Genomic DNA, 16,874 nt, shown 5'->3' on the forward strand with positions numbered 1-16,874 from the left:
GTAGGGTGAACTGTCCATTTAAGGATGATTCTGCCAGTGGTGGAAAAAAGGATACAGATCCTTTACTTCAGTAGAAGTACTGAAACCACACTGTGAAATTACTCCACTACAAGTGAAAGTCCTGCATTTAAAACTTACTTAAGTAAAAGTACAAAAGTACCAGCATCAAAATGTACTAAAGTATCAAAAGTAAAAATACTCATTATGCAGAATGGATCCACTCAGATTGTTATTTACAGTTCTGTGCAAAAGTCTTAGGCAGGTGTGGAAAAATGCCCAGAAGAACTGATGCTGGTTTGAAGGCAAAGGGTGGTCACACCGAATATTGATTTGAGGTAGATTTTTCTTCTGTTTACCCACTTTGAATTTTGTTAATTAATATAAATAAATTATTAACATTTCAATTTTTGAAAGCAATTTATTTTACAGCATTTTTTCACACCTGCCTAAAACTATTGCACAGCACTGTATATTCTAAATATATTATTGGATTATTTGTATTGATTAATTTATGTAAACAGTGTTTTAATTTATTAAAGATAGGGCTCATATTAACCACTTAATATACTGTTATGTGGATAAAAAAACAACTTTAAATTGATCATGTTTTTATGGTAAATCTTGACCTGAAAAGTAACTGAAGCTGTCAGCTAAATTTAGTGGAGTGAAAAGTACAATACCTTCCTCAAAATGTAGTGGAGTAGAAGTATAAAGTTACATAAAATAGAATTACTTGAGTACAGTACTTGAGTAAATATACTTACATTACATTACATTCCACCACTGGATTCTACCCAACATGCTATTTAACAAACTAAATCAGCAGACTTACAAGCAGTGGTCTCCCCAACGTAATGTCACAATCTGACTGTCAGACGTGGGAGACAGGTCTATCCAGGAGCTCTTCAGAGACTCCAGTGCCTTGTGGTAGGGCTTAGGGTCACCAGCTCCCAACACATAAACCCATTTTCCAAAAACCTACACATAAAAAGAAATAATTCATATAACTATATCAAAAATATTGAAAATGTGCTTTTTAAATAAATAAATCTAATATCTTTGGGATTTGTATGACTTACCAGTTTGGGGTCTTCTGGCATAAAAGGTTTGACCAGGTCCTTACAGTCGGGTGCAGATGCAGCACTGAGGGAAGTGAGAGCCAACAGAAGCACCACAACAGGCAGAGCCATGGTCAGAGACAGCACTGCAGAGGATGTCGCTGAATCGACAAGAGAAAACCTCTAACGCTGATTCATTTTCCCCTCTGGGGTTTTCGTTGTGTAAGTGCTAATAACAGGGAGGAGGGGGTTTCTACAAACTCAGATGCACCGGTGAAGGTTTTTAATGACCGTGCAGACCCATGCAGATTCCTTTTGCTTAGCATTGAATAACCAGCTCAACAGTCCTCTGTTGCCCGTAGCGTTGCCCCTGAGTGAACTCAGGCAAAGAGCCAAGACTTGTCTCGGACTGTTGAGACATTTAAAAAGGTCCTGAAGCAGCTTTTCTTCAGCAGAACGAAGGTTGTTTCCCTGTGGGTCTGAGTGGACTCCTTGTGGCGATGGTTTAAAACTTTGAAGTCTTCTTTCTCCCCCCTGACAGCGACGTTACCCAGCAACAGCCTTTGTCGAAGTTTCTGGGAACAGCATTTGAGCAGTTTGTGTTTAATCTTGACATATAGGTCAGAAGATTGTTTGAATCTTTTATTGTATTTGAAACAAATTTAATAAATGTTAGAGCTCGGAAGTCAAATGCTTTTTCTAAGAGTAGAAATAAAACATTGGGACACAACGCAGAGGAAATCAGTTTTATTTACCTCACACAACCAGTTGGAAATATTTACTTACAGACTGTTAAAGTGATTTGAAGGAGCCATTTAAGTGCCTTTAAGTCATCGCTGCTGCTGACACCACGACTAATGAAAAAGTTATGCCACAGCACAACCTTATATCAATGCTCATGCAGATCACATTACGACACTATTTAGTACATGTTAAGCTGGATGTGTTTGGTTGTGTATGTTTATGCCTATCACATACATCCATGTGCTCTGTTTTACTTTGAAGCAGGCTCAGCTTCAGTTTGTTCAATCTCTGTATTCTCAGGAGCAGGTGAAGCAGGCTCCCTGGTATCTGGACACAGATCTGAAATAAAAGAAAATGATAGCATGAAGAAAATGTCCCTTCATTATTTAATTGGGTATAAGATACAGAGCTAGAAATCATGGCTGACCTGATCCCATAAAGTGGTACTCTGGGAGGAATTTAAGACACTCTGCCTGCTTTTTGAAGGTCTCTAACTCAGATGGCTCCAGAGCGCCGGTCCGTGCTTTAAAAGTGGAGCCAGAGGAATAAAAAACAGGGAGGGTGAGGTGGTGAGAAGAGAAGCCGGGGAAGAGAGGAAACCAAAGAGAGACAAATGGTTAAAATAAGGAGCAAAAACAGTGTATTTTTATTCTAAGCAGTGATGGAGGGGTGAAAAAAGCCTTACTAAAGAGGAAAAGGTATCGTCCCTTCGACTTGCCGTCAGGGAGGAGGGTGGTGTCTTCAGACAGGAGGCAGTCGGCGCAGGTCTCATAGTACTTCCCATCATGATATGAAGTGTGACCGTTGATATTAACTGTGAAACATCAGAAATCAATACCCAGAATGCAAGAGAGAGTAGAGTACTTTTTTCATATCATATCTATTTAAAAATGGATAATAACATAAAATATTCAGATACACAGCAAAGAAAGAGAGATAGTGGATCAGGATGTGAAAGGAGATACATACAGGTGGTGTGACTGGTCATCCCCGAGATGGTTGCGTTGGCTATACCCTGCAGGCATTTATCTTCACCTCTGTAATGAGAAAAGCAACAAGGAGTTACAATCCACTTCAGCCTTTCAATACACTGTGCAATCTTAAATGCCATCATTATGGATGGATTAGTGAACAGGCCTATTGGGCACAGGACCAGGGGCCCAAAGTGTCATAGGCCCTCTGGTCTTTACATGCAAAGTGCGACACGTACGGACCACAACAACTATAAAAAGTGGCAAAACAACCGCAACGAAGCACAAAGTAACTGCAGAACTACCAAAATGACCACAAATAGACTCAAGATTACTAAAAAGTAACTAGAAAGAGGAAGAAAAAGTCTACTGAGAGACACAAAGACACTACAGAGAGACTCAAAATTAGTGCAAAGAGGTGCAGAATGACCACAGAGAGACACAAAATGACTAAAAAGGGTGCACTATAACCATGGACAAGTTTAAAAAAAAAGAGTCCCAAAACAAAATTACACAAAATGACAGAGAGAGAGAGAGTAACACAATGACTAGGAATAGTCAACGCAAAAAAGAGGCTAAAAACTATAAAGTCTGTGTGAAATGGGGCGGTGCGGTCTTCTGCATGTCTGTGCCCATTTGCTCATTCTCTCAATCAATATGACTGCATGTCCTTACAGGCGGTCGGCCCAGTAGATGGTAATGACTCCGCTGTCTGAGGAAGCTGACAGGTCCACCCAGGAGCCGTTCACTGTCACCAGGTCGTTCTTCAGGCCGGGCTCGTCCCACGACCCCACATGGAGCACCCACTTCCCATAGATCTGCCATTACACAGAGGAAACACATCCACGTAACTCACTCACCTGACTGAAAAACAGCAGAGAAGCTGAATGGACCTCGTAGGACGATTCTATAATTTAATTAATATTGGCTTATATCATTATGATGAGTTAAGAAGATTATTATTACAGCTTTAATGATTATAAGACGGCTTATACTTTATTAGCTTGGAAAAAATATTGTCATGATGGTTTATTTACTCAGAATTATGTATTATTGTAATGTTTCTACTCAGGTTTCAGGCCTCTTTGTGAATAATGATGCCTTATAAGACTATTTGGCCGTCTATTTATGCATGACACAAAAATAAAAAAATAAAATCTTATCAAATTATAATCAAAAGTTGTTTTTTTTCCAAGCAGCATACTATCACAGAGTTGCTTTTCTGTGAAGAGGGTACATAATGTACAGTAGCCTTGATATATGAGATGCACGAGAAATTGGTTATGTTTGAAAATTACCAATTTAATACAATAAACCAAGGTGATGTATAAATCAGTGTCTACAAAAATGCACAAGTGATACAATTATTGACCAACTGTGTTAACAAAATCCCTCTAGCACATTTTAATGCAGATTAACACCAAAACTGAGCTATTCAGGTTATATTAACACACAGCTCTGGTTCACAGCCTCCTCACATATGCCCGGCTCATAACAAACGATCGCTGATACTCACAGGGCTGTGGCTGTCCAGGACCAGAGGTTTAACCAGATCTTTACAGTCCAGTTCAGATGCAGCGCTCAGGGAGGTGAGAGCCAGCAGAGCTACAACCAGCTGTGCAGCCATGGCTTGAGACAGCAGGCAGCCAGAGAGCAACGCTAATGTCAGGGATCCTGCCAGCTCGAGCCTCCTCGAAGCAACCGGGGAAGTGTTCTGTAACAGTGGGCTGGGCCACACACACACACACACACACACACACACACACACACACACTCCAGTCAGCAAGGGTTTGTGTCCTATTTATCTTGTTACATAACAGCCAGCTGGCAGAGACTGAATAGCAGGACCCCTGCATCTTTGAATATGTGAACCCTCCTGCACAGAGTCACACACAAACACAAAGGCAGAAAAAAAAAGGAAAAAAAAGAAAGACACACACACACACACACACAAACGCACAAACAACTCCTCTTCTGTCCGCTTATTTGAACCATTTCTTGAAAACCTTATCAGTATCTTCATTGACTTCTTGTATTTGCTTGATGAAATAATTGAACAAACTACAAATGAGCATGAGCATCTTTGACGTCAACTAACTTTTTGATGCCTATGGGGAGGTGACAGCTTACTTATATAACATGTGCTGCCTCCATTTCTCCAGAGACACACTTCAGAGATCGGTCGTTCTGTTTTTTTCATTTCCAAAGAGAAGAAATCATTACTTGAGGTGACAATAATAGGTCACATGTGATGTGTAAGCCACAGTACAACACACACATGCTTTTTTTGGAACACTGGGGGCAATCAGGGTCTCTTCACTTGTGCTTGGTAAACATGCTCTTGCCCTGTGGATTTGGTTCAGAGGTCAACACAAAAACCTTGAAATGTGGACAGTCAATAATCAATGTATTTACAGATGGTCTGGAAAAAGCCACTGTCAATATTGGGTAATAATTCACCAACTTCATTTCATGGCCCTTTATACTGAAGGCTTTGATCTGTAAAAGAGGGACAATTCTATCAAGTAAAGATTGAAGCATTTTTATGGTGGAATATTTTTCATGGGTTGGGTATATGGAGGTTGTGTAACATACAGCACTGAATATGCCATTATATAAATGGTGTGTGTGTGTGTGTGTGTGTGTGTGTGTGTGTGTGTTTCACTCTTATTGATGTGCACTGACAATAGTTTGAGGCTGTGTTACGTAACACACAAAAACAGCTCATTCAGTTGCCATGTTCTGATTCTCAAGCAATACTGAGTTGGGTAGAGATATTTCACATTTTGCATTAAATGTGTTTGTATACATGGTGGTTCAAAGTTAGCCTGCATGATGAAATTAAGCTTAAGCTTGTGCAACTCTTTGAGAATGCAAAAATAAGGTTAAAAAGCTGCCATCTATCTTTTCTTTTAATGGGACTGCCACACTTGGCAAGACAACTTCTGAAAGAGCTGCAAAAGTTTCTCACAGTCATGTAACAGTGCTGTTTCCCATTCTTCAAGGGGCTCCCTGACAAGTCGACAACATGAAAAAAGGCTTGTGTTGAGGTAGAACAAGAGTATGCATGCATGAAACAGTTCACATCCCTGTTTAGTATTTCCATCATTGACTCCTCTAACACATATTGTAGTCACAGTTTATAACAATTGCTTTGCTGTGTTGGACAATGTTTTGTGTCACTTTAGCATTAGTAGTGACGTCAGACAGTCGTATTTAGTATATTGTATTTATTTTATAATAGCTCTAATCTTTATTTTTTTAGCTATGATAAGTATGTGTGTATCAGCTAGGAGGCTCCTTCTGCCCCGCTTAGCTGGGAAAACATCACTTCTTAACATATTAAAGAAACCAGCCTCTACTACTCTATGACATGTGGCCTAATTGACGGATTTCTTTATAATTGATAAATTAATCTCCTTCACACATGCAAACATATAGTGTTTAAGTGTTTAAGCTTCATATGCATGGAAGAAAAAAAGGTAAAAAGTGGTATCCATGATTCGTGATGAGACAACAATGTTTATTAACACACCACAATTTTCAGACAACAAGTCTTCCTTAAGATGAGGCACAACAAACAATATTGTTTTTTTAACACCACAATTTTCAGATTTTAGGCTATTTTGCTTCCATAACAAGTCTTCCTTCACACTAATGGATAGAAAACAAAAAATCCAAAATAAAAATGTAGGTGTTTATTTTTACTTCACTTTGGCTACTTGCTTCTGTGGAATTCTCCGAAATTAACCATAAAGTCGCATTATGGGAACCATCTCCTCTTCAGGGCACAAGTCTGAACCAGAAGGAGGGAATCAAGATGATAAGTGCCTCAGTAATAATGACATTATACTCCTTACTGATGTGTGGCAGAGAATCAGCATCGTACCTGTGTTTCCTCCAAAGTGAATTCCAGCTGTTAAGTTAAGGCACGCAGCCTGTTTCTTGAAAACGCTCAGATGAGAGTCATCCAATTCCCCAGTCTTTGCTGCAGAGCAAGGAGAGGAAGGAAAAAGTTAATGTTAACAAAAAGAAGTGCTAAAATTTTTTGGATTTCAAATTTTACACATTGCAGAAAAGCTGACAGTTAGACAGCTGTGAACTCACTGAAGAGGTACAAGGATTTACTGGCTCCTGGTTTGCCCTCTGTCACTGTGGTGTCTGTCCAGAGGAGGCAGTCAGGGCAGGTCACCAGGTGGTTCCCAGTATGGTGATGATCAGTGCCATTAAAGTGAACTATTACAAATAAACAGAAACTTAAAGGAATAGTTTGGATTTATTGACATGACATGCACTGACTATGGATACAACTCCACCTCAATAAATCCAAACTTTCCCATTTAATTGTCATACATTTATAGTAACTGTGGCTCAAAGCACATATGATAATACATGTCTTGATTTACTTACATGTCACCTTGGTGATGTTTCCTGAGAAGGTAGTATTACTGCTTCCAGTGTAACAGTTTCCTTGACTTGTAAGGACAAAAATAAGCATTTCAAACCAGATGAAGTTTCACCAGTTATCTAATGCATTGGTCACTTCAAATGTATTAAGCCTTGTTTTGTGTCCGTAATATCTGTAGACTTTTTAAAAAATGGAATACTCCCCCTACTGTTCAACGTGAGGAAATACATCTGTAGCTTTAATTATTAAGTGGTGTCGTCTATGCTAGCCATACAAAACCATACTTCATTTTGTCTGCCCAGCGAAGCGTCATATCATCACTGTCAGGTATGGGCGAGAGTATGATCCAAGAGCTGTTAATAAAGTGAAGTTGCTTTAGAGTATCTTCATTTTCTGTTGCTCCAACATGATATATCCATTTGCCAGCAACCTAGACACAGATGATCAAAATTGGAGATTACCAAATGTCTACTCTCTGTCTTGATAAAGACATTTTTGAGCTATCAAATCCTAGATGTTGACCAAGTTGAACACATCAGCACCAGAAACAAAGAAAATGAGGAGTTGTTGCTTTCAGCTCTATTACCCAACTAAAAAAAATATTTTTTATAAAAATGCCTTTCAAACAAGTCAATTCTGCTTTATCCAGATTTTGAGGGCTATGTACCTTGGTTCGATCCTCCAGAGGTTTAATCAGCTCATTGCAGTCTGGGTCAGATGCAGCACTCAGAGAGGAGAGTGCCAGCAAAGCTAAACAAAACCTAATAGACATGATTAGAAGTCAAATCACAGCCAAATGGGTTCCACAGCACGAACAGGACAGCTGTAGTTCTGCAGGATGGCCACCTCGAAAGTAGCTGAGGGGAATTTATATAAATTTGGGGGAGGCGGAGAGAGGAAGGCTTGAGGGTCGAATAGGAAAATAGGAGGTGAAATAGGTGGATTTAGCAATTCTGTGAATCACTAAACTAATATTTAGTTGTATGACCACAGGTTTTTTTTAAATAACTGCTTCACATCTGTGTGTCACAGTTCAGCTCTGTCTCCCAGTAATTTTCCACTGAGCCTGCCTCCTCCTAAATCCACCTCAGTTTCAGCTCCCCCTCCTGCTCCTCTGCCGCCTGCTCCCAAACCAGCACCAGAGCCCCGTGTAGGGACCCCAGAGCGCTATGCTGGAGAACCTGAAGGCTGCAACCCATTCATCACAAACTGTTCCATCCTGTTTTACCTGCAACCCTACACGTTTGCCTCCGTGTAGGGTCTCATGAAAACAGCTACAACAGTTCCTGGGGTTCGCTAATTTCTACCGGAGGTTCATCCGTGGCTATAGCACTGTGGCAGCCCCACTCACAGCCCTTACCTCTTCCAAAGTGTCGTTCCAGTGGTCCTCCTTGGCTGAGGAGGCCTTCCAGAACCTTAAGGCCTGGTTCACTACTGCCCCCATCTTTCAAGTCCCTGATCCTGAGAGACAGTTTGTTGTGGAGGTGGATGCCTCTGATGTTGGGGTGGGAGCCGTCCTGTCCCAGCAGGCTGCCAACGACCAGAAGCTCCACCCCTGCGCCTTCTTTTCTAGGCGGCTCTCACCAGCTGAAAAGAACTATGATATTGGAAACCGAGAGCTGCTACCTGTTAGGCAGGCCCTGGAAGAATGGCGCCACTGGCTTGAGGGGACCAGGCTGCCCTTTTTTGTATGGACTGATCACAAGAACCTCGAGTACATCCAGTCCGCTAAAAGACTGAACTCTCGGCAAGCCAGATGGTCCCTGTTTTTTACCCGCTTCAACTTTTCCCTATCCTACTGGCCCGGTACCCGCAACGTCAAGCCTGATGCCCTGTCCCACCAGTTTGTGGAGAAGGAGGAATCCACATCCAGCCATGACACGGTCCTTCCTGTCCCCATCATGGTTGCTTCGCTTACCTGGGAGGTTGAGGAGAGAGTCAAAGCCACCCTGGAGGACCAGCCCGGTCCTAGCTCTTGACCGCCTGTTCGTCCCTCAGACCCTGAGGTCCGATGTCCTCCAATGGGCCCACAGCTCCAGACTCACCTGCCACCCCGGGATCCAGCGTATTAGGGAGGTCCTGCAGCGGAGGTTCTGGTGGGCCACCCTGGAGAAAGACACCAGGGAGTTTGTCAATCCCTGTCCCATCTGCAACCAGCACAAGCCATCCCACCAGGCCCCCGCTGGTTTTCTGTAATCTTTGCCTGTGCTCCATCGCCCCTGGTCTCACATATCCTTGGACTTTGACACCAGTCTACCACTGTCCAATGAACACACCACCATCCTGACGGTGGTAAATCGGTTCAGCAAGATGGCCCACTTTGTGCCCTTGCCCAAGCTCCCCTCGGCCAAAGAGACTGAACTGGTCCTGCTGCATGTCTTCCGGCTCCATGGTCTCCCCACTGACGTGATCTCCAACTGGGGACCTCAGTTTATGTCAGTTTTCTGGAGGGAATTCTGCACATACTCTTTGGGGCCACAGCCAGCCTGTCATCTGGGTTCCATCCTCAGTCCAATAGCCAGACAGAGCGCAAGAACCAGGAGATGGAGACGGCTCTACAGTGTTTGGTCTTCAAGCATCTATTGTCCTGGTCCCAGCAGCTCCTGTGAGTGGAATAAGCCCACAACACCCTGACCAGCTCTGCCACTGGACTATCCCCATTCCAGTGCGCCTATGGTTTCCAACCTCCACTGTTGCCTGCCCTTGAGTAGGAGGTTTCCTGCCCCTCTGTCCAGGCCTTCATCCGCTGCTGCCGCCGTACCTGGGCCAGAGCCAGAAAAGCTCTCCTCCACTCAGCCAACCGGAACTCCACAGCGGCCAACCGGCGCCGAACCGAAGCCCCCATCTACCAGGTTGGCCAGAAGTTGTGGCTGTCGACCCGGGACCTACCCTTGTGGGTAGAGTCTAAGAAGTTGGCACCCAGGTTCATTGGCCCATTCGAGATCCAGAAGGTCATAAACCCTGCAGCGGTGAGGCTCAAGCTGCCCCGGCCCATGAGGGTCCATCCGACATTCCATGTCTCCAAAATAAAGAGAGTCCACTGGTTCCTGCTGCTCCGCCTCCACCACCGCCTCAAGCCATCGATGGAGGTCCTACCTACACAGTTCGCCGCCTGCTTAGCTCCCGCCGCCGCGGGAGAGGCCTGCAATACCTGGTTGACTGGGAGGGCTACGGACCAGAAGAAAGATCCTGGGTCCCAGCTCGACACATTCTGGACGCTCATCTCATCAGAGAGTTTCACCGCCACCATCCTGACCAGCCCTCCAAGACCTCTGTGCACACTGGGGCTGCCCAGACAGCCACTGTGTCTCCTCTTCCATCAGTGACTTCTGATGACGAGGGGGATGAAGAAGAGCCATCTTCTGGTGAGGACAACTCGCTCCCTGATGCTGAGGAGGTTGAGATGGACATGTCTGATGAATATTCCGCTCCAAGATTCTTGAACAACATTCCACAATTAATTTACATTTCTTGGTTTTGCTTCAGAAACAGCACCCCACAAGTTCTCAATTGTATTAAGGTCTGGGGATTGGGCTGGCCACTCCATAACATCAATGTTGTTGGTTTGGAACCAAGATTTTGCTCGTTTACTCGTGTGTTTGGGGTCGTTCTCTTGTTGAAACACCCATTTCAAGGGCATGTCCTCTTCAGCATAAGGCAACATGACCTCTTCAAGTATTTTGACATATGCAAACTGATCCATGATCCCTGGTATGAGATAAATAGGCCTAACACAATAGTAGGAGAAACATGCCCATATCATGATGCTTGCACCATCATGCTTCACTGTCTTCACTGTGTACTGTGGCTTGAATTCTGAGTTTGGGGGTCGTCTCACAAACTGTCTGTGGCCCTTGGACCCAAAAAGAACAATTTTACTCTCATCAGTCCACAAAATGTTCCTCCATTTCTCTTTAGGCCAGTTGATGTGTTCTTTGGCAAATTGTAACCTCTTCTGCACATGCCTTTTTTTTAAACAGAGGGACAAGACAAGGACTGCACGTGTACTGTGGCTGGAGTGCACGGCACAAATGAGACACTTTGGCACAAAACAAACGGAGATGTAGACTATAAATCACGAGGTAATGGGGAACAGGTGGAAACAATCAGGAATCAGGGAAGACACTGGGTACATGCCATGTCTCTTATTTCGCATCCCTGCTTCCCTCACTTGCGTCGTTTCCTTGCGTCTTAGTCCCACCCACCGGGGATGCATGGAGAGTCGCAAGGAAACGAAGCGAGGAGAGGGGAAACGATTTAAGAGACATGGAACGTCCTTTCCTCCGAAACGTCACGTGACTCGACGTCCATTTCTAATGACGGCGGCATCGGATCACAGCTGGATCAGCTGTCAGTCGGCTTTAACAGCTGGAGACATGCACTAATAATAATAATAATAATAATAATAATAATGATCAGCTGTCAGTCGGCTCTAACAGCTGGAGACATGCAATGATAATAATAATAATAATAATAATAATAATAATAATAATGATAATAATAATAATAATAATGATCAGCTGTCAGTCGGCTTTAACAGCTGGAGACATGCACTAATAAGTGTTTTCTTTGTTTAACAAACAACTGCACATGAATAACAAGTTGCATTGTGTATTGATACTGTGAACTGTGTCCAGCTCAGGACCATGGGAATGCCTTTATATTATTTATTTATTATTATTTGCTTCTGTATATTACGACGGCGTATTAGGGCCAAGTATGAAAAAAAAAATACTGACCCTGGGGGCTAATACTGGTCCATGCCTCACTGGGTCTGCCCGGTACCACAAGTGCAAGCACAAACACACTTCAGAGCAGTGGGGCTGGTGATAAAAATTTTTGGGGGGGCGCACTGGAGGGCGGGGGTACAAAATAAACACTACCTCAACATAAATTTTGCTGGCTCTGAACTCTTCCTTGCTGTAGATGAGACCAAGTTCCGTCTTCAGCTTGCTTCCATTCAGCATTGGGTATGCCTTCAAGGTGCTGCTAAGTGCATCTTCAGGAAATGACCTGTGATGTTCCTCAAACCTGTCCCCCTGCAACAAGGTGACACAGACAAGGTGGTCTGTGAAGGAGAAGCGCGTTGTGTCCCAGAATGGTATTGCAGATCTACAGAGAGAAGTATACAAAAATATGTAGAGAAAATATAAATATGGAATTCAAGTAATTTCACTGCCACTGTCACCTTCTGTTAGTGCGGCATGATTTTGGAAAAAATATCTTTAGCTATTAAGATATTGAGATATAGCTATTTCATAAAAAAAGAATAGCTATAGAATAGAAATAGAATAGCGGGACCATCTCTACAACATGACAATGATATATTTAGAATTGTGTTTCAAAACATTTCTCCTTTAACAGATATTACAACATCCTAAGAAACATGGACTATGACAGATTTCTATAACATAAACTCACCTCTTCTGCAATCCTTTGACGATCCTCTGAACTGAGTACCCGGCGCCTCTTTGCTGGCAGAGAGCCACTGCTTTGCTCACCCATGGAATGGAGAGAATTTCTGTGAAAGGACAAGGAGAATTCATAATAATAATTAAAAGGGGGAAGAGAGATAATGATTTAAAAAAAAAAAAGTAAATAATGATCATATTACTAACAGGAATCCTTATTACCTGATCTTTTGTATCCTGTTCAAACTGCTGGATGCTCCCTTTGATGTGGACTGAGTCTATGTTCTTTTTCTGGAGCTTGGCATAGAGAAGGTCCACATGTGGCATAATGTGGTGAAAAATTTCCAGAAAGAACTTTAAGTCCTGATGATCCAGCAGCATGGCCAAGGCTCCTGCCTCTCTGATGGTATTGGGGTCAAAGTCACCTGAGTCTCGTATGTCCTCAAAACAGTGAATGAGATCCTCCCTGTGCTCAAACACAGCGTTGATGGCTCGGCTGTAAAAGTTCCATCTGATGTTGCTGGATGTTGGCAGTCTACAGGCCACCATTTTATCAAGAACACATGTACGCTTGGGTGATCTTGAAAAAAAAGCTGGCATATCCACCTAAGTCAGAAAAAAATTCCTACCTTGGAAATGTGAGAGGTGGCCTGTTACATGATCAGGTTGAGCTGATGTGCGTAGCAGTGGATACAGTGGGCATTTGGGTAAACATCTTTCATTTTCCTCTGAACACCTGCAGTGGCACCCCTCATCACACTGGCTCCATCATACGCCTGGCAGATAAGCTTACTTTTCTGATCCTCAGGAACAATGGCAGCAAGTCGCTCTTTTAATGCAGTAGCAATGGACTCGGATGTAGCTGACTCCAGAGGAATGAACTCAAAAAATCTTTCTTGCATGCTGTGTTTGTCATCAATGTAGCATAGCACAAGTTGGCACTGTGTGGCAATACCTGTTGTCTCATCTGTCTGGATTGATTAAAAATCACTGCTTTGAGCTTCTCTATTTGTTCCCTTGCTATAGACAACATACAGTCCAGGAGCTCATTTTGTACAGTTTTTGATGTACCCTTAAAAACAGTGGCATTCTCAAGGTGTTCTATCAAAGCTCCATCCAGAGAAGCAACAAAATCCACTAACCCATGAAATACCCCAGGGTTAACAGAGCTCTCACTCTCATCATGGCCACGTAAAGCCATATCAAAGGCCCCACAAAATTTCACACAGTCTATTATTCTAGACAGTATGTGACAATTTTGGTCACCTCTTTGTTGTGCTTTCTAATGCCAACTCTATAGCCCTCATCTAACTGTTCAGCAATGCTAACTCTGCCAAAAAACCTTAGCTTCAAGCTATTGTCAAGATGACTACAGCTACTTTTGTGCTGTTTGCATTTTTCAGTTAGATGTTTCAGGTCTCTGACGCCTGTTGTTGTCCACAAAACTTCAGTGCCAACACACGCAAGCAATCAGGGAAAGCAATAAAGAGCATTGGTAAGGTCACATCCAGCTAGCAAACTGTGTTTGGTGTAAAACAAGCAGGAGAAGCTCCGGGTGTAACTCCGTCCACAGTCACTTGTCTGCTGCTGGATTTTTAAGTCTAGTTGGTCCGGCCCAAGCTCCTTTATCCGCTTTTTTTCCGCAATCGATCGCCTCGTGAAAGGATTCTTCGTTAGGAAAATTACCAAATTTTCTTTCGCTGCCGTTGTTTCACCTGAAGCATTGGTGCATACCGATACTTCGACATGTAGCTGCCATGGTCGGGGATCAAACCACCAACCTTCCAGTTACTGGACGAACGTTCAACCAACTGAGCCACAGCCCCCCTAATTAATAAATGAATCTCCGTTACACATGCAAACATAGTATTTTTTAATTTTTATTAAGCCTCATATGAATGAAAGAAAAAAGGCTCAAGTGGTATCCATGATTAGTAAGATGAGACACAACAAACAACATTGTTTTTAACACACCACAATTTTCAGATTTAGGGCTATTTTTCTTCCATAACAAGTCTTCTTTCAGACTAATGGATAGGAAACAAAAAATCCAAAATACACATTTAGGTGTTTATTTTTACTTCACTTTGGCTATTTGCTTCTTTGTAGTTCTCCTAAATTAACCATTAATTAGCATTGCCTCATTTGCACATTTAAACATAACATTTCAGAAAATTGTAACAAAAAGTAATTAGCTTGATGTAAGTAATCAATTGGGGAAGTTCCATATGATATATGTGTTATCAGTCTCTCCAGTTTTCCTTACTACAGCAATCTACAGACTCTGGCATGATGGCTAATTTCCACAGGTTAAGTAGCTGTTTGCATTCACAAACTAAAAAAGCTGTGATCCCTCTTGTCTCACATTAAACCCCCCCCCCCCCCCCCCCCCCCCCCCCCCAGCAGGATGAAAAAAGGTGTTCTCTTCACATCTATCAAGACATCTGTGATACACATAAGCAGCACTTGGACTTTACATATTAAATTTGACTCGTAGAGTAACTTCAGATGTCTATTGTTCCTCTTTTACTTCTGTGGCAACCACCTTCTCATCAGGGCACAGGTCTGAAACAGAAGGAGAGAATCAAGATGATAAGTGCCTCAGTAATAATGACATTATACTCCTTACTGATGTGTGGCAGAGAATCAGCATCGTACCTGTGTTTCCTCCAAAGTGAATTCCAGCTGTTAAGTTAAGGCACGCAGCCTGTTTCTTGAAAACGCTCAGATGAGAGTCATCCAATTCCCCAGTCTTTGCTGCAGAGCAAGGAGAGGAAGGAAAAAGTTAATGTTAACAAAAAAAAGTGCTAACATTTTCTAGATTTCAAATTTTACACATTGCAGAAAAGCTGACAGTTAGACAGCTGTGAACTCACTGAAGAGGTACAAGGATTTACTGGCTCCCGGTTTGCCCTCTGTCACTGTGGTGCCTGTCCAGAGGACGCAGTCAGGGCAGGTCACCAGGTGGTTCGCAGTATGGTGATGATCAGTGCCATTAAAGTGAACTATTACAAATAAACAGAAACTTAAAGGAATGGTTTGGATTTATTGACATGACATGCACTGACTATGGATACAACTCCACCTCAATAAATCCAAACTTTCCCATTTAATTGTCATACATTTATAGTAACTGTGGCTCAAAGTACATATGATAATACATGTCTTGATTTACTTACATGTTGCCTTGGTGATGTTTCCTGAGAAGGTAGTATTACTGCTTCCAGTGTAACAGTTTCCTTGACTTGTAAGGACAAAAACAAGCATTTCAAACCAGATGAAGTTTCACCAGTTATCTAATGCATTGGTCACTTCAAATGTATTAAGCCTTGTTTTGTTTCCGTAATATTTGTAGACTTTATAAAATACGGAATACTCCCCCTACTGTTCAATGCGAAGAAATACATGTTTAACTTTAATTAAGTGGTGTAGTCTATGCTAGCCATACAAAAGCATACTTGTCTTTGTCTGCCCAGCGAATCGTCATATCATCACTGTCAGGTATGGGTGAGAGTATGTACCAAGAGCTGTTAATAAAGTGAAGTTGCTTTAGAGTATCTTCATCTGTTGCTCCAACATTAAGTATCCATTTGCCAACAACCTAGACACAGAAATAGAGATTACCAAATGTCTACTCTCTGTCTTGATAAAGACAATTTGGAGCTCTGAAATCACAGATGTTGTCCCAGTTGAACACATCAGCACCAGAAACAAAGAAAAGAAGGAGTTGTTGCTTTCAGCCCTATTACCCAATTAAAAAAATGCTTTTTATAAAAATGTTAGGTTATGATAATAATGCCTTTCAAACAAGTCAAGTCTGCTTTATCCAGATTTTGAAGACTATGTACCTTGGTTCGATCCTCCAGAGGTTTAATCAGCTCATCGCAGTCTGGGTCAGATGCAGCACTCAGAGAGGAGAGTGCCAGCAAAGCTAAACAAAACCTAATAGACATGATAAGAAGTCAAATCACAGCCAAATGGGTTCCACAGCACGAACAGGACAGCTGTAGTTCTGCAGGATGGCCACCTCGAAAGTAGCTGAGGGGAATTTATATAAATTTGGGGGAGGCGGAGGGAGGAAGGCTTGAGGGTCGAATGGGGAAATAGGAGGTGGGTGGATGTATGTGAATGGGTGGAATTATGTAATAAATTGTTCAAAGGCATTGTTGCAAGAGGCACCCTATATTACGCCTCTGTTTGGTTTTCTCACGCTGAAGATAGGAATAAATAATTCATATATGGTAAATGTTTATTGGATATTTGTGTGTAAGAAGCGATATAA

The 16,874-nt window shown here is 42.4% G+C and overlaps 1 protein-coding gene across 1 annotated transcript; it reads right to left on the reverse strand.

Moving 5' to 3' along the window:
• Nucleotides 1-1,790: 1,790 nt before the first annotated feature.
• LOC131974315 (uncharacterized) lies at nucleotides 1,791-8,035 on the reverse strand. Its single transcript, XM_059336574.1, has 11 exons — nucleotides 7,849-8,035; nucleotides 7,466-7,611; nucleotides 7,184-7,248; nucleotides 6,881-7,009; nucleotides 6,663-6,761; nucleotides 4,290-6,569; nucleotides 3,449-3,591; nucleotides 2,772-2,839; nucleotides 2,488-2,616; nucleotides 2,230-2,325; nucleotides 1,791-2,141 (listed from the first exon to the last, which is right to left on the reverse strand). Exons 6-11 carry the CDS (start codon nucleotides 4,398-4,400, stop codon nucleotides 2,053-2,055), a joined length of 636 nt encoding a protein of 211 aa, XP_059192557.1. The 5' UTR covers nucleotides 4,401-6,569; nucleotides 6,663-6,761; nucleotides 6,881-7,009; nucleotides 7,184-7,248; nucleotides 7,466-7,611; nucleotides 7,849-8,035; the 3' UTR covers nucleotides 1,791-2,052.
• Nucleotides 8,036-16,874: the final 8,839 nt, after the last annotated feature.

Source organism: Centropristis striata, chromosome 7 (assembly GCF_030273125.1).
Source record: "Centropristis striata isolate RG_2023a ecotype Rhode Island chromosome 7, C.striata_1.0, whole genome shotgun sequence".
NCBI lineage: Eukaryota > Metazoa > Chordata > Actinopteri > Perciformes > Serranidae > Centropristis > Centropristis striata.